We start from the raw sequence: 17,354 nt of genomic DNA, 5'->3' as shown, positions 1-17,354 counted from the left end.
TGGGTATTCTTAGGTAACCACAAAACACAGGTTAAGTTTAGGAAATTACTCCTGTTAGCCATACTGAAGTGGAACCAGTCTATTCCTGTTTTCTCAATTGACCCAGGTGGTTTTCCTTCCAATACAGGATCCACTTCAGGATCAGAGAATGTGTGACTGTCCCTGGGTCCCTTTCTGGATGTGTGGACACAGAATCAGAGGAGGGAACTATGAGGGTCTTATGTTTGTGCTTCCTGGGCTTGGTCTTGGCAACGTGACTTTTGTCAGGTGAAAGACTCAGGACAACCTTGCTTCTTTTTTTTTTGAGACTCCCGTTTCCTAAAACCTAAAGTGAGAGTGATCAGTCTCAATCTCTTATGGTGATTGAGTGCTCCACTCAACTTGGTGCATATTAAGCACAGAGTAAATAAACATCAGCTAGTGATGTTTTTCTAGAAATACCCCATAACTCTTTCACAGCAAGTCAAAAAACCAAACTCACCCTTCCACTGCAAATAGGTACCTGATTCCCTTAGCTGCCTTCCCGAGTCCTGCCAGCAAATCCTCTGCCTCCACCCCCTGATATTCCCTTCCACCTGAGGAGCCGCTTCTCTCTTGCCAGGCACATTTCAGCAGCTCCAAGTGTCCTTTCTTCTGCCCCCAAGCTCTGCTTGGAAGGCTTTGTTCTGGTAGCCAGCTGCTCCCATGCCACCCAGTGTCTCTTCCTCTCCTGTGTCTTGCTGCAGCAGCAAGTCTGCTCAGCGTGCTGTAGATAGCTGGCTCTTCCTCCTTGAAGAGGACTCTGGTGAATAGTGCTTGTGGTTTTTTTTTCGTGGCACCCACCCCACTGCAGTCCAGTACCATATAGACTGGATAAGTCTTTTTGGGTTAAAGGACTTGAAGACAGAGTGCTAACTGTTGATGGTAGAGATTGTGGGGGCCTTGGATGTGAAAATGCAGTATCAGCGTTATCTTAGAAACCAGAGGGGGCCAGGGATATTTAGCTCAGTGGCACCTGGGCACCTGCCTTGTAAGCACAAGGTCCTGAGTTCAATTTCTGGTACTGGAAACAAAACAAAATACCAAAAAACAGAAACTAGAGGACCCTTCCCCCACCTGAACCCTTCTTCCTCTAGGGTCCCTTAAAACTGGGTCAAAATGAATTGCCACTTTGCCAGAAGTTACCCAGGTCTTTCGTCATTAAGGTCATTGATACCACCTCTTTTTTTGGGGGGTCTCCTTTAGTCCTGCATTGGCTGTCTGTCCTTCCAAGAGACAAATCTGATCACATTGTTCCCTGCTTCAAGTTGCTTATCTGCTGAGTTGATGTTAGGCACCTCCTTTTAAGCTACCATGAAATAGTATGTCCACATAGCTTGTTGGGGAAAACACAAGCCCCTTCCACCCAAGCAGTTCTTAGCCTGGGCTTCATTGCTTCCACCTCAGCTCTTCCTTTTGGAATTTACCCACTTATCTCTAACAAGTATGCTGGTTTTTCTACTTTTTTTTTTTTTTTGGTTTAGGGCAGTATGTGTTGCTTCCCACCAGGATTGATGAGGATGAGGATGTGGATTACCTTTCTCTCATCTGCTTCCATTACCTTGTCCTTACCAACAGTTACTAGTAAATTTGATTAGATCTGTATTGCTTAGTCATTGGAACTATAAGAAAGAGGCACCAAATCAGATATATTTTCTTACCTGCCAATTCTGCTTTCCTTGGATTTAATATTCTTTGCTTGTTTTTTCTAGCTACTAAATCACCTGAAGGTTTCCTGCTAGTTGTCCTAGTTGTCTCCTTTTCCTCAGGCAGTTTTTTTCTTTCTTTTTGTTTGTTTTCTGAGGCAGAGTCTGGCTATGTCGTAACAGGTTGTCTTGAACTCACCATGTAGCCCAGGTTGGGCTTGAACTCAACGGCACTCCTCCTGCCTCAGCCTCTCAAGCTCTCAGGCAATTTAGATACAGCACAGAATGCATCAGTTTTGTCTTCCTGCTCTCTCCAGCACTAGCTATTGCTTCACCAGAGTCCTGCTGTCCTGGGAAATCCCACTCTCTCACCTGGGGCTGGGCTGAGTCTGGGGTGTCTCCTCTCCTTTACTGCTGGGTTTCTCATGTGCTGTATCCTGTGTCTTCCTCTTAGCTGGTTTATACCTTTGTTTTGGTGGAGCACATCCTTTAGTAACTTCCAACAAAGAGTTGTGAGAGGGTAAAGTTTTGAGATTGCAAAGTCTGAAAATAACTATTCTGTTGATCCCTGGCTGGCTGTGTTAGAGTTCAAGGTGAGAGGTCGTTTTTCCCTAATTTTGTGTGTGTCTGCATTCATGGCTTTGTGCATGCTAAGTTTGTATTCCACCACTGAAAATGAAATACATTCCCAGCCCAAGACTCTGGGATCTACCCAACTACACTTAAATCTTTTTTCTTTCTGAGACAGGATTTTGCTGTTATGCAGGCTGGCCTTGAACTTCTGGGCTCACACCATCTTCCCAAGTGGCTGGGACTACTACTGTGGCTGGCTTCTCCCCTGAATGTTAAAGGCAGTGCTGAGATTGTCTTTGAAGTTCCAGGGTAACTGCTCATAAGTCAGAAGCCATCTGATCCCTGATCTGTGGGTGATTGACTCTTTTCTCTGGAATCTTGCAGAATCTGTTCTCTGTTCCTGGATCTGAGATCTCAGAAGGGCAAGCTGTGGGGATAAGGGATGTTGACTCATCTGCTGCTTGCTGAGCAACCCTATCAAGAAGGAAGCTCTGCTGTGGAGTTTTACTTTTCTTGGATTATTTCCTTGGTAACTTTTCTCCTCTTGTTTCTGCCTTTTTTTTTAAATACCAGGACTCAAACTCAAGACCTTGCACTGGTGAGACTGTTTCTGTATCATTTTATGGGAGTCCCACTAGCCTGCTGTTGATGTCTTGAGCACACTTATTTTTTTCTTTTTCTTCTTCTCCCACCTCCCTCTCCCTTCTCCCTTCTCCTTTCTCCCTAGGCATTTCCTCAGCTTCTATCTTCCAGTTCTTTTGGGTTTCTTCCTTTGGTGCTTGCATGTATTTAGTTTTGAAGAGCTTGTTTTATTGCCCCTTGAATATTCCTTCTTTCTAATATTCTATTGTGACGTGGATCTAAGACCTCTCACTACCCTGAGAGTATTAGTGATGGCTTTTTGATAGACAGGTGGAGGCACCACTAAGCTAAATCCCCAGCCCTGGTGGCTCTTTGCTGTGTACTCTGCTTTCTGTGTCTGCTTCTCCCTGCTCAATCTTCTTGTGGGGTTTTTCCTTGCATGCTGCCTGGGTGACTCTGTGCTCTCTTTGAGGGCGGTGCCAACAGGTTGCTGAGAGCATCCAGCTTTAGGATCAGGGCGGTTCTTGGGGGACACCTATAGGTCAGGATCCCTGGGTCCTGAGTCTGAGGGTTGTCAGATTCCTTGGGAAGTCTTACTGTTCTGTTCCAAAGGAACAGGCCTGGCTGGTTACCTGATGAGAGCCTTGAGGACATACTTTCACTTAATTACCTGGTTTTCTGTTGTGCTTGGACCTACTCCTTTCCTAGAGGCTTTCTCTTGGCTGGACATACTTGAGATGGAGTTCCAGTGAAGCTCCTTCAGTTCCCTGCTCCCAACCCCTCAGCCCATTTCTCCCAGTGCCAGGGCCTGAGACCTGAGCCAGAAGGGTTCTTTCTTACCTCATGAGTCTGCCCAGATCTGTTCAATATCTGCCTATCTAGAGTGTGACTGCCCCTCATTCATTCTCTTTGTCCTGTTGGGTTTGAGGCCTTAAAAATCCCTCATTTTTTGTTTAGGGTAGGGAGTTCCAAGACCAGACTACCGTCCTTACCCAGGTACTCTTCCAGGGCTACAGACTCTAGGAAGCCCTTGTGGCTCTGGTCATGCTGGAAGAAGGTGGCTTTGGCTGGATTACCTAGCCGTTTCCTGAGACTGTCAGCCTGTCTCTCCTCCCTAATGTGAACTTCGTGTTCATGGTGTGGGCTGAGCTATGACTGCTGAGTCCTGTTGCCTCTTGGCACTGAGCTCTCCAGCTTCCAGCCCTGCTTCTGTCCTGCTGTTCTTGTGAACCCTGCCCTGCAGCTAAGAGAGCCCAGGGTCATTCTTTGGGGGGCCCCACTGCATTTTAGCTTCTGTTGTGCACAGGCTACCCTGAGGGCCAGGGCAGGTTAGAGCTGCTATGGGTCCCACGCTCCTGCCTGTGTGACCTGGGAGTATTATGTCCTGGTCCTCAGGGCCTCAGGGTAGGCCACTCATTTCTTTAATTTCTTCTTCCTCATGACCACCGTAGGGTGGGGGACATTGGCCATTTTCTAACTCCTGAGGAGACAGCTGGCTAGGCTGGGCCAGGACCCTGACCTCTGACCTGGGATCTCTGACCTCGGCTGGGATGTGACCTCTGGGTTCTGGGCCACAGGGGCCGGGGCTTTAACAGCTGGTTCCCCCCAGGTCCTTCCTCAGATCCCTGTGAAGAGTGGTGGTCCCCATGGGGCAGGGGTCCTCGGTGAGTGGCTGACCCCCTCCCCACCCGCATCCTGGGAGGCCCCTCCCTCTCCAGATGTACAGTTGGGAAGGGAAGGTGGGCAGTGGTTGGGCTGTGGGGTGGGGGTGCTTACTGGAGTTACCCTCATCCCCTTCCCTTAGGGGTACACTTGGAGGGTCCATTCATCAGCCCAGAAAAGCGGGGTGCGCACCCCGAAGCCCACATCCGCTCTTTTGAGGTCAATGCCTTCCATGATTTGCTGGCCACTTACGGGACCCTGGACAACGTCCGCATTGTAACGCTAGCCCCTGAGCTGGGCCGCAGCCATGAAGTGATCCAGGCACTGACAGCTCAGGACATCTGCGTGTCTCTAGGTAAGGAGGGCACCTGAAGTGGTTGGGCCTTTCTGGGGTCCTGGGCTGATGCATAGTCTGACCCTCAAGTCCCCCTGACAGGGCACTCAGTGGCCCACCTGCAGGCTGCAGAGGAAGCAGTACAGAGTGGGGCCACCTTCATCACCCACCTCTTCAACGCCATGCTGCCTGTGAGTGCCACCCCGGCTCCTAGGTGGGTGGGGACTCGGTGGTCCCTGCTGTGAGTCAGTAGTTTCCTCCTGTGCCACCCAGTTCCACCACCGTGACCCAGGCATTGTGGGCCTCCTGACCAGTGACCGACTACCCCCGGGCCGCTGCATCTTCTATGGGATGATCGCTGATGGCATACATACCAACCCCGCTGCCCTGCGCATTGCCCACCGGGCCCATCCCCAGGGTGAGCCTTTGGGCAGGTTTGGGCAGGTAATATGGAGACCAGCAAGGTCCTGAGGCACCTTCTTCCGCAGGGCTGGTACTTATCACTGATGCTGTCCCTGCCCTGGGCCTGGGCAATGGCCATCACACTCTGGGACAGATGGAGGTAGAGGTGGAAGGGCTCGTGGCCTGCATTGCAGGTGAGTGCCCACTGCTCCTGGAAGAACAGCCCCTTGGCCCCTCCACACAGGGAAGCAAGAACCTCAGTTCCCTTTGCTTGCACCCTGGGACCCCAGATGCACAGTCCCCTGAGCCTGGCCTCTCTATTGTCAAGGGACCAAGACACTGTGTGGCAGCATAGCCCCAATGGACGTCTGTGTCCGACATTTCCTCCAGGCCACAGGTCAGTGGGCTATACAGGGTGGGTACATGTGTATGTCTGGGGACAGAAGCTGGAGGGGAGGTGGGGATGATGAGAGTCCTGCACCAACTTCCTTCATTTGCCTTGTCGAGGGGCTTCCAGGGATGTTGAGTGGACACTAGGAATGTGGACAAGGCAGAGAGGAGGGTAGCAAGCAGCAGCTTACTCAAGCTTGGCTGGTGGGCAGTGAAGCCAAAGACCCGAGATGGAGCAGGGACCCTTATGCTGTCCATGGAAGGGCCAGGGCCAGGCCTATAGGATAGCAGGGTCAGCACAGTGGGCAGGTGGAGTTTAAGAGTATCCTGGGGTAGACTGTGCAGGGACCTCCTGAGGGAAAAGCAGAGGGTAGGTATCTGACGAGGCTGGAGGACACCAGGGTACTGGTTAGGGCAGATGGTCTGGGAACAAGGGGCAGCAGCAGCAGGGGTCTGCCTGGGCGTCAGGAGAGGGCTGCAGTCTGGTTCTGGGGTAGGGAAGCAACAGGGAAGAAACTGTACTTGGCTTCTTGATTAGGGGGGCAGAGTGCAGAGACCCGTGTGGCTGCTGGCATGGTGGGTCTGGGCATTGTTTTTTTCTTTCTGTACTGGGGATTGAACTCAGCACCTTGTGCTTGCACGGCAGGCGGCAGCACCACTGAGCTAAATCTCCAGCCCTGTTGGTTCTTTACATGTAGAGGGCTCTCCATGGAACCCAGGAGGTGGTTAAGGGTTCCTGTGGACAAAGTGCTTTGTCAGGGAGGGGAGAGTCTTTGTGGGGCCAAGAAGGTAAGTGGGATAGGGAAGAGAATAGTAAGCAGAATCCCCAGCTTCAGAGGCCAGGATTGTCCTCCCTTGACCCCAGACCCCAAAACTGGGGGCTTGGAGCTGCACATGTTGTGGGGGATGGGGGCTATCACCAATCTGTGTCCCCAATCAGGCTGCAGCGTGGAGGCAGCCCTGGAGGCTGCATCTCTGCACCCCGCCCAACTGCTGGGGCTGGAGAAGAGCAAGGGGACCCTGGACTTTGGTGCTGATGCAGGTAAGGCTCCATGAAGGTGAGGCCCATGCAGGGTCTGGGACAAGGCCCACGTTGGAAGGTCTTCCCTTTATTCTGGGTAACTGGTGTCCTTGCCTGCCACAGTCTCCATGGGCCCTCCCTTTCTGTTAGCCAGTCTTCTGGCATTCGTGATAAGGTCGGGCTGGGCGTAGTGATGCTGCCTGTACTCCTGGCACCTGGGAGGCTGAGGTAGGAGGACTGTGGCTAATTGGAGGATAGCCTGGGCTACATAGTAAGGTCAAGGCCAGCCTGAACTACATTGCCAGACCCTGCGTCAAAAACAAACAAACGGGGCACTGTCCGTTGTTCCTGACTGTGAGGAGTTAAGGACCTTTGCTAGTCTGGCGATGGGTCAGGATGTCCTGCACAAGTGGTATCCATGGCCACAGTTTCCCTACCAGGCTTATCTGGAATTGATTCCACATGGGGGTTGGGAGGCCCCCTTTCAACCACTCTCACCCTCTGGCTCTGCCCCAGACTTTGTGGTGCTTGACGACGCCCTCCATGTCCTGGCCACCTACATCTCAGGTGAGCTGGTGTGGCAGGCAGAGGAAACCAGGCCATGACCTCAGACCTCGGCTGGAGAGGACGCCTGGCCAGCCCCAGCTGGTCACTGATCGGGAGGGCATCTTCAGGAGCTGGTCTCCAGGGAACAAGTGGGAAGCCCCATCCCACACTGGCATTCATAGCCCTGAGCTAGCAGCCATCCTGGAGGTGATGGCTTGCATAAATGAGCAGCGGGACTTGCCTTGTCTCCTGGTTTTGCTTGTGTTTCATTTGGGGCCTTTGGGGAAGGTGTTTGCATCTTGGGGCAAGGATGGTTGTATTCCTCAAAGGGCTTCTCTCTGAGTCCTGATTTGCCTGAAGCCTGAAGGCCCACAGGAAAATGTTAAGAACTGGGGGGGGAAGGGGGTTAGTGCTGCAGCCACTTCCTGTTGGAGGGCTGCAAGAAGGGGCTGTTGACTATGACAGGTGGCTTCAAATGTTTGCTCAATGCCTCTGAGCTAGCTGGGCAGATGGGAGGCCTGTTAGCCTGGTTCTGGATTTGGACACAGCTCCAGGCACTCTGCACTTCAGAAGGGAGCCTGTGCTGTTTTGGGACTCCAGATCACCCAGTGCTGAGTGCAGGAGTCAGTGGCCTGAGGGCCTCCAACTTGGGCCCAGGAACCCTGGACACTGCTTTCTAGCCTGCCTGGCTTGCCCAGCTCTCAGTTTTATCATCCAGCACCTTTTTGGTAATTGAGGTTCCATTTCCTTTGGTGCTGTCTCAGCAATCCCTTCTCCTAACCTGATCATTGCATGTGACAGGCTCTCTTCACCTGGTGTTTGGTGGCTGCCCTGCCTGGCACTGCTATCTCATAGTCTCACCATTGCCCCTGCAACACTGCCCCCTAGTACTCAGGCAGCCCTCCTGCCTCAGCCTCCCAAGTGCTGGGATTACAGGTGTGCACCAGCATGCCTGGTGCCATTAGCATTACTTGAGCAGTACACCCAGCTTGGCTTCCCCCCACTTGGAGAGGATGAGCGGTCAGGCTCCTTGGATAGCTACAAGTTGGCAGACTTCAGTGCCCTCTTGGATCTGAGGATGGTTCTGACGTGGGGTTTAGATGCCAGGGAGTGGGGTCAGATCTGGGAATTTTGTCTTACACTTCCCTTTTGGGTCCTGGAGTCAGCGACCACCCCTTTCAATATGGTAAAACTTCCTCTGTGTGGGAAGTTGCAGACAGATGTTCCAGGACATTGTTGAACATGGTTCCTGTCAAAGGAAATGTCTCCAGACCCAAAGCAATAAAAATGGTCTCTGGCTTCCTTTCACTCGTGTTTGGGGGCTAATGGCATGAGGACAACTGTCGGGGAATGGGCCACCCACAGGGACACATGGGAACCAGGTCCTGGCCCACTGGTTACACACTGTCAGCCCAAGATAATGAGCCTGCAGGATGCCTGGATCTGCCCATGCCTCATGCCTTTCTCGTGGCTGACCAGCTTCTGTTGGGTGCCCGGTGCCAAAGGCAGACATAAAATGTGGGCCATGCACCCAGCGCCAGGCAGCCCTCACTCCATGTGCTTCACGAGTGTTAACTCACTTCATCCTTCTGCCGGAAATTCAGAGGGGTCCTCTTTGTCTCCCTGACTTTGGGTACATAGAGGAGCTGTCAGGTGGGAGGTCAGAAGGGTGGGGAGTCTGTGCTGGGACTGTTCCCACAAAGCCCAGGGGCCCAGAGCATGTGTTGATGGGGTGAAGACAGCCACGTAGATGGAAAGGGGTTGGCGTGGTTAGGGGTATGGGAGTGTGGGCAGGAATCCTGGTGCTGTTGTGGGAGTTTGGATTTTATTTGAAGTGCAGGGACAGTGTGGGTGGGGTTGTAATGGTTTTTATTTTTATTTTTTCCCCAGCACCGGGGATCGAACTCAGGACCTTGAACTTTGCAAGGCAGGCGCGGTGCTAAATCCCTGGCTAAGTTTTATTAAATTTTGAGGCAGGGTCTTGCTATGTAGATCAGCTTGGCCTTGAACTCACTATGGAGCTCAGGCTGGTCTTGAACTCACAGTGATCCTCTTGCCTCACCCTCTTGATTGCTGGGATTACAGGAGTGCGCCACCATGCCCTGCCTATTCCAACCTTTTAGGTTTTTTTTTTTAATTTATTTTTTCCCAGCCTTTAATTTTTATTATCTACTTATTTAGTGGGGAGAGGTTGAGGCACCAGTCTCAGTATGTAATCTCAGCTGGCCTTGGCAGGTCTGGGATTTAGGATTCTGCTGCCTCATCCTACCCAGTAACTACTGCTCCAGGCTCCCATTTTAACCACTTGTAAGTGTACAAATCAGTGGCACTAAGCGCACACTTTCTCCAGCCTGTCACATCATCCGTTTCTGGGATCTCTCTTCACCTTCAAGGGAGATTATCCTGGTTGAGCTTTTGTCCCGCATCCTGTGGCAGCACTCCCTGCGCCTGCCCCTCCTCTGTCCTTAGAACTGAGCTGGGAGGCTTGGAAAGCACAGCCTGCAGTACCGCTTAGGTCTGGCTGAGAGTATGAATTCCCTGGCTGTGGGTGACTGGGTGCGAGGCAGTGCGGTTGCTCGCGGGGCACCTAGCCAGGCGCCCTATCTGGCGCGGCCCAGTGGGCGTCCGGGAGTTGCGGCTCGTGTATCCCGGAAGCGACCCCTGGCGGCGGTTCTGTTCCGTGAGTAGCGGTGCCTCTGGTGCGTAGGGCGGAGCCATGGGTGATGAGGGGTTGAGTCCCGATGCTGAGGACCCAGTCAGATGCTTCTACCTTCCATACTCATTGTCCCAGCTACCGTGGCACAGCGCTGCGGGCTCGCGTTCGTGGCCAGGCCGTGATTGGAGAAGCTGCAGTCCCAGGATAGAGCCGCCTGCTGCGGGCGTGGCTTCGTCCTTAGACCCAGCAGGAGGGCTTGTGGACTCCACTGCGCCCAGCTGCGCTCACTGCAGTCTCCCTGCATCAGCTTTTGTCTGGTGTGAGGTGGGGTTGGTGACCCCTTTCCCCTCTGGACCTTTTCTTCCCCACAGCCAGATCCTGCCCTTTCTATCCTAATCGCGTCCTGGTGTTTCACCACGTGGGGTCGCTCGTTTGCAAGTGACACGAAGTTAGCAAGCAAGTGGAGAGCTTCCCAGGTAGGGTCGCGTGAGTCAGTCTCCTGTCATGAAAAGTGCTGGAGTCCTCGATGGCAGATGTCTTACTATGGGACAGCCCCATTCCCACCCTCCACCCCCACAGCTGACTCGCCCCCGGGTCAGAGATGAGCAGTTCTGGGGACCCAGGTACTCTAGGTCAGTCTTCTTGGCTCTGTGGTGGTTTTGTCCTGTGTGACCCCCAGAGGCCCGAGGCAGCCCTTCTGTGAACTTCCACTTGCTGCTGTATCAAGTTACGGCAAATCCGGTGGTTTCAAATAGCAGAAGTGCCCAGGGTGGTGGCGCATGGCTGTAATCCCACCTGTCAGGAGGCTGAGGCAGGAGGGTCGTTTTGAGTTCGATGCCAGCCTGGACTACATTGTAAATTCAAGATCAGCCTGAATTAAAGAGCAATACCCTGTTTTTTAAAATTAAAAGTTAAAACTAAATAGAGGTTTATGGTTTTATGGTTTTGGAGGTTCACATCAGAAATAGGTCTCAATGGGCTGATATCAAAGTGATGACAGGTCTTTGTTTCTCCCCAGAGGAGTGGCAGGGAATCTACTTTCTGGCTTGTTCTACTTCCTGGAGGCTGCTGGCTCCTTCCCTCTCGCTTGTATCTCTGCAACCATGCCTCTTCCTCTTTTGCTTTCCATTCTTGAGTGACCTTTGTGGCTGTATTGCCCACCCACACCACAGGACAACCCTGGCTACTCTCCCTGTATTAAGGTCATCTGAGTAGCAACTGTAAACCTGCCTCCTTCCCACAGAGCATTGGTGGCGAACCTTTGGCACATGTACCACAGCAGGCACACAGAGCCCTCTCTGTCAGCACAGGAGCCAAGTTGTCCCAGCAGCTGAGCATTGGAGAACAGTTTTTTCTAAACTAAAAAATCTCAGGATTCAGGTTTAATTGTAGTGTTGGCACTTTGGGATAAATGAGTTTTGGATGATAGTGTAGGCACTCAGTCTCTAAAAGGTTCGCATTCCCTGCCATAGAGTGTAGCGTATGCACAGGTTAGGGGGAATTAGGTGGTGAACATCTTTAGTGAGGCTGTTACTCTAACCTGAATACTTTGTACAGAGACCTGGGCAAGAGTGCTCACTCTCCGGACTAAAGAAGACACTACTTCTGTCCCAGGTTTTGGTTTAGAAGAAAAATACAAACAAATAAGGAAATACCGCATTTTTATCATCAGTGTATGAAAGTTCTTGTTTTCCTACATTCTTACTAACATTAGATGTTTTCAACCTTTGAGATTTTAACCAGTTTTTTTACTTTACAACTGGGGAAGTTGAGGTTTGAGGAAGGCAAGTTAAACTTGCTTGAGATCTCATGCAACTTTCTGCTTCCTGACTCCCAGTCTGGTTTCTTTACTTAGCAGTGTTTATAAGGGGTGGGGATGTGAATTCACCCACATGGCTTTGAAACCACTGGGTCACTTTTTTACCCATCCAAGCACCTGCAGCTATAAGCAAATACATATTGGGTGCTGTGAGCATAGTGACCAAGGACCAGGGGGCAGAGGCTGGTGTTGTTTGAGAATCCCCTTCCTCTCATCTAGCTGGTCTCCCTGCCTCCCTGTTTGTCCCTGTGATCCCTTCTCTAGACCCTATTGAGAAGCTGCAGGAGAGTGTAATACAAAACAGCTGGCCTCATTGCCTGGCGAGCTCTTCCCTGGCTTGATAATTCAGTACCCTTTTTAGCTTGCTTCTCTGTTCTAGTTCCTCCCGTCTCTGCCTAAATGCTACCAGGTGGGAATCCTGACCTGCCCTTGGCTGGCCATGTTGAAAGTAGCCCTCGTGATGCTACTGCAGATGGATATAGCGGGTGTGATGGTTTATCTTTTTTATTATGCATTTTTTAGTACATGGTTGGTATACATAATGATTACATTTATTGTGGGGAATTAGTACATGTGCATAACTCATCTTAATTCATTTTTTGGTACTGGGGCTCAAACTCAGAAACTTGTGCTTTCGAGGCAGGCAGCAGCACCACTGAGCTAAATCCCTGGCCCAACACATCTTTTTTTTTTTGGTACCGGGGTTGGAACTCAGGTCCTTGCGCTTGCAAGGCAGGCCACCGAACCGCTGAGCTAAATCCCCAGCCCCCAACACAATTTAATTCTTTTTATCTCCTCCCATCCCTCTCTGCTCCCTCCAACTTTTGATCCCCTCCCTATTTGAAAAGTTTTATTTCTTTTTTTAATGAAAAGTTCTATTTCAGTTTTCCTTCAGTTCTCTTTCATTTTGAGACAGGGTCTCCCTATGTAGTTCAGGCTGGCCTTGAACTTTAACTTGTAGTTATCCTCTTGCCTTCAGCCATATGAGTGCTGGGATAATAGGTGTGCATCACCATGCCTGGTTTTGATTCGTTTTTGTTGTTGTTGTTGTTGTTGTTTTGTTTGTTTGTTTTTTGAGGCAGGGTCTCTCTTTGTAGTTCAGTCTGGCCCTGAACTCACAATGTAGCCCAGGATGGTCTGGAACTCGTGGCGATCCTCCTACCTCAGCCTCCTGAGTCTGGAATTACAGGTGTGTGCCACCACGCATGCCTGGCTTGTTTTGTTTTTTTGATACCAGGGATTGAACTCAGGACCTTATGCTTTCGAGGCAGGCATGGTATTGCTGAGCCCTGATTCTCTTTTTATTTTTTGGTACTGGGGATCGAACTCTGGTCCTCGCGCTTGCCAGGCAGGCGGCAGAACCACTGAGCTAAATCCCTAGCCTAACTGATTCTCTTTTTAAGTCCCCCTCACCTCTTGTTCCTCTTCCCATTTGAAAAAGATTTCCTTATTTCCTATTACTTATCCTTTATTTTGCTCTTTATTCATATTTTGGGTTTCTCATATAGGAGAAATCATATGATATTTAAACTTGTGTGTCTGATTTATTTCACAACTGTATGATCTTGAGGTGCATAGTTTATCTCTTCTGAAATTATAAAAGGCATCACAGCTTCCAGCTTTGGTGTGACCTGTTTTTTTTCCTTGCATCACTTACTCTAGGGAGAGATGGTTGCCCTAAGAATTAACCTTTTTGGAAGTGGCTTCTGCAGCCTAGCTCAAGCCTTCAGATGTCTCAGCCCTGAGTGAGCCTGAACCAGACAACCTGATCTGGCCCCTATCTGGTTCCTGATTCCCAGAAACCATAAGATAATGCATGTCTGCGGTTTGGGGGCAATTCGTTTCAAAGCAGTGGGAATAGAATACCCTCGCTGTGAGCCCTAGTCATGTCCACATACCATGATATTGTGGAATTCATATGTGCATATCATCAGTGCACAGAGGTTCCTGTATCCCACAGGAGATGGCACATGCCAAGTGCAGCCAGTGTACTATACATGCCAGGCAGCCCCCTACCCCATCCTGTTCTGGGCATCCTCTTTCCCTTCCATGACCTCACAGTGTCTGGCCAAGCCACTGCTTACTTGGCTATATGCTGTCCTTCAAACACAGACAGGCTTTGGGCAGGGAAGGGAGAAATAAAAGCAGGGGACAGACCCCCTCTTTTCTCCAGCCTGGGTGCCAGACCATGTGAGAACATCTTCCCTGGTGTCTGTTGTCCTGGGAAGGGCAGCAGACCCATCCTGTTAGGGAGGCCTCCTCACCAAAGCAGGAAGAGTTTCCTGGCCAGGCCTGGCCTGGGTCTCACCTTTTGGCTGCCATTAGGTCTCCAGAAGACTGAGTTCCGTCCTTCCTTGGCTTTCTGCTGTGACCTCCCTGTTGTCCCTCTGCTGTTAGCTCAGCTACCTTCTTCAGGGTGATGGCCCTTCCTGTCTCCCCTCACCCCTTCCGGAGACTGCTGCATCTCCTCCACCCACTGCTCCATGAGCTCTCCTGAACCATGTACCTTCTCCATAAGTTTCTTTTCCCTTCCTCCTTCCGTTTCTCTGGGGATTACTCAAGAACAGCATGGTTGTTGTTGGCACAATAGACTCACATCCTTGCACAACTTTAATTTAAATTCATAAGTGAGAGATTCTTAGAATTTCCGGGAAGAAGACATTCTTTCCATTCTTTCTTTCTATCTATCTATCTATCTATCTAGACAGTATTTTGCTATGTATTTCAGGATGGCCTTAAACTCACTATATAGCTCAGGCTGGCCTTGAACTCACAGTGATCCTCCTGCCTCAGCCTCCTGAGCACTGGGATTACAAGGCATGTGCCGCCATATCTGGTTATCTGTTGTGTGTGTGTTTGTGTATGTGTGTGTGTGTGTGTGTGTGTGTGAAATTTACCCAATCATGACCATAGGTTGGATTCTAAGTATTTTCCTTTTTTTTTTTTTTTTTTTTTTTTTTTTTTTTTTTTTTTTTTTGTGTGTGTGTGTGTGTGTGTAGTACCACGGTCTGAACCCAGACTCTCTTGCATATCAGGCAGGCACTTTACCAGTGAGTTATATCCCTAGCCCACTGAGCTACTTTCTTATCCACTCCCATTTTATTAATTTTTATTTTTATTTGTTTTGTTTTGGTACCGGGGATCGAACTCAGGACCTTGCGCTTGTCAGGCAGGTGCCGTGCCACTGAGCTGCATCCCAGCCCTGTTAATTTTTATTTCTAAGAGATCGAATAGTCTGGTTGTGGTGCTGCACACCTGCAATCCAGGCACCCAGGAGGCTGAGGAAGGAGAATCACATGTTCAAGGCCAGCCTAGGTAACTTAGCAATGTCCTGTCTCAAAATAAAAAGGACTAGGGATGTAGCTCAGTGCAAAGGCCCTGGGTTCAATCCCCAGTACTCTGGGAGCGGGAGAGAATATGAGAATGAGTAAATTCTAAAAATGACAAATAACAGCCCCTGGCTCATTCCTTTGTACTCACATCCTGCTTACTAAGGCTTCAAATGTTTTTCCTGTTATCTATGTCATTTTTCTAAATAATATCTTCACATCTCTTCATTTGTGGTTATTATCTATTATCTTTCTATTTAAGAGATGAGGATTCAGTTCTCAGACCCACCCAGGTCCCTGCCTCCTGTCCTGGCAGGGTATACTGATTACTGGATGAATCAGTCCATTTGATCATAACTGTAAATAACACTCACCAGAGGGGAATGAGAGGAGATGTGGACTGTAATTGTGCTTCCTTTCTGGTAGAGCTGTTTTTCTGGAGTTTTTCTCATCTCTTTGTCAGCTTCTCAGTCCAACTTTTCATGCAGAGCAAATCTTATCATTTTTTCGGCATTTTCCCGGAACCTTCTGGAAGCCTGCTCTACTTGGTTCTAGATGCTACTTGTGGACACCCCTTAGCCCAAGTGCTCACTGTCCATTTAAACTTGAACCACCTCCCTGGGCACTCTTGTGACCCCACGTACCTGATTTCTTTCTGTCCATTTACTATCTTCTGATATGCAGGGTTTGGCATAGTGAAGGGGCTCAGTGAACATTGGCTGGATGGACAAATTCTGAGCCTTCACTGTGCTCCTGGGCAGTCATTGCTTCTGTTTCCTTGTCTTGTCTTTTTTAGTTTACTTATTTGGTAGAGCACATTCTTCAATAACTTTCTGGGAATGGTATGTAAAAGACATGTAACCCCTATAGTTGTATATGTTTATGTTCAGTGTTTAGTGTACTGTATGGCAAATTGCTTCACATGTTTGATGGTGATAAATATTGAGGTTGTAATGGAAAAAAAGTAAGTCAAATAAAATGGTTAGCAATCTCTCAAGACAAATTTTTTTCTTTTCTTTTTTTTTGTACTGGGGATTGAACTCAGGACCTTCACTGATATACATCCCCAGGCATTTTTTTTTTTTTTGGTACCAGGGATCGAACTCAGGTCCTTGTGCTTGCAGGGCAGGCTGCAGAACCACTGAGCTAAACCCGGGGCCCTCCCCAAGCATTTTATATTTTTATTTTGAGACGGGTCTCATTAAGTTACCCAGGCTAGGCTGGAAATTGCAGTCCTCTTGCTTCAACCTCTCAAAGTGCTGGGATTTACAGGTGTGTGCTACCACACCCAGCCTTTGTTGTTGTTTTCTAAATTCTCTAAAAGAGAGGACTGAAACCTGGACTGTCCAGAGTCTGTCTAGTCTAGGATTTGATGTACAGGCTTTGGCGTGTGTCTGTCTGGATCCCAGTCTTGGAATGGCATGACCTTTGGTGAGAGGCACAACTGATCCCATGTGCCTCAGGTTTTTCATCTCACAGGTGGGGCAACATCAGCAATGCTTGTTCAGAGTAAATGAGATTAGGAATGAAAATCTCTTAGAGTAAGTTCTGAATACATGTTAGTGTCTGTTATTGCTGTTTAGCAATTTATTTGACTTACATAAGATTATGAATTAATTTATTCACACAAAAAATTTTTGAGATGGGGTCTTGCTGTGTTGCCCAGGCTGTTCTTCTGGGCTTAAGCCAACCTCCTGCTGCAGCCTTTCAAGCTACTGAGATTACAGGTGCATGTTACTGTATATTGGTTTACATTTTATTTTTATTTTTGGTACCGGGGATCAAACTTGGGACCTTGCACTTGCAAGGCAGGTGGTGGAACCACTGAGCTAAATTCCAGGTCCAACATTTTTATTATTTTTATTTTCTCACAGTAATGGGGATTAAATCCAAAGCCTCACACATGCTAGCAAGTGCTCTACCACTGATTTGCATTCCTGCACTTTTTTTTTTTTTTTTTTGGAGGCAGGGTCTTGCTATGTAGTTCAGGCTGGCCTTGAACTTACTGTGTAGCCCAAGCTGGCCTCAAACTCCTGCTGCCCAGCCTCCCAAGCACTAGGATTTCAGGCATGTGCCGCCACGCCTGGTTTAAAAATTTTATTTTGAGACAGGCTATAGCTAAATTTCCCTGGCTAAGATGGAACGTGTGATCCTCCTCTCTCAGCTTCCCTAATAACTCCTGTGCCCTACTACATGCAGCAAGATTTTTATTTAAAAAAGACATATTACTTTTGGAAAAAAAGAGATCATTTAAAAATATGCAGGAGTGGAGCGGGGTGAGGGGAATTTAGTTCAGTGGTTCCAGCGCTTGCCTTGCCAAGGGCCCAAGTTCGATTCCCGGTACAAAAAAAAAAAAAAAAAAAAAAAAAAAAAAAA

General features: G+C 49.3%; 1 protein-coding gene across 2 annotated transcripts in view; it reads left to right on the top strand.

Annotated features, from left to right (window-relative positions):
- Amdhd2 (amidohydrolase domain containing 2) overlaps nt 1–17,354 on the top strand; it is a 54,315-nt gene that overhangs the window by 1,321 nt on the left and 35,640 nt on the right. Inside the window, exons 4-11 of one of the 2 annotated variants that reach the window (XM_033758685.1) lie at nt 4,429–4,483; nt 4,624–4,836; nt 4,918–5,006; nt 5,089–5,233; nt 5,304–5,411; nt 5,546–5,614; nt 6,548–6,649; nt 10,202–10,306. In XM_033758685.1, the coding sequence (XP_033614576.1) occupies nt 4,429–4,483; nt 4,624–4,836; nt 4,918–5,006; nt 5,089–5,233; nt 5,304–5,411; nt 5,546–5,614; nt 6,548–6,649; nt 10,202–10,272 (852 nt within the window). In that variant the 3' untranslated portion in view covers nt 10,273–10,306. Of the gene's footprint in view, nt 1–4,428; nt 4,484–4,623; nt 4,837–4,917; nt 5,007–5,088; nt 5,234–5,303; nt 5,412–5,545; nt 5,615–6,547; nt 6,650–7,144; nt 9,073–10,201; nt 10,307–17,354 lie in introns of those variants that run through there. The other variant, XM_010603540.3, reaches the window with a different exon arrangement.

This window comes from Fukomys damarensis, unplaced genomic scaffold (genome assembly GCF_012274545.1).
Source record: "Fukomys damarensis isolate Sample0158 unplaced genomic scaffold, DMR_v1.0_HiC HiC_scaffold_34, whole genome shotgun sequence".
Classification (NCBI taxonomy): Eukaryota; Metazoa; Chordata; class Mammalia; order Rodentia; family Bathyergidae; genus Fukomys; species Fukomys damarensis.
This window is presented reverse-complemented; position numbering and strand designations above follow the sequence as displayed.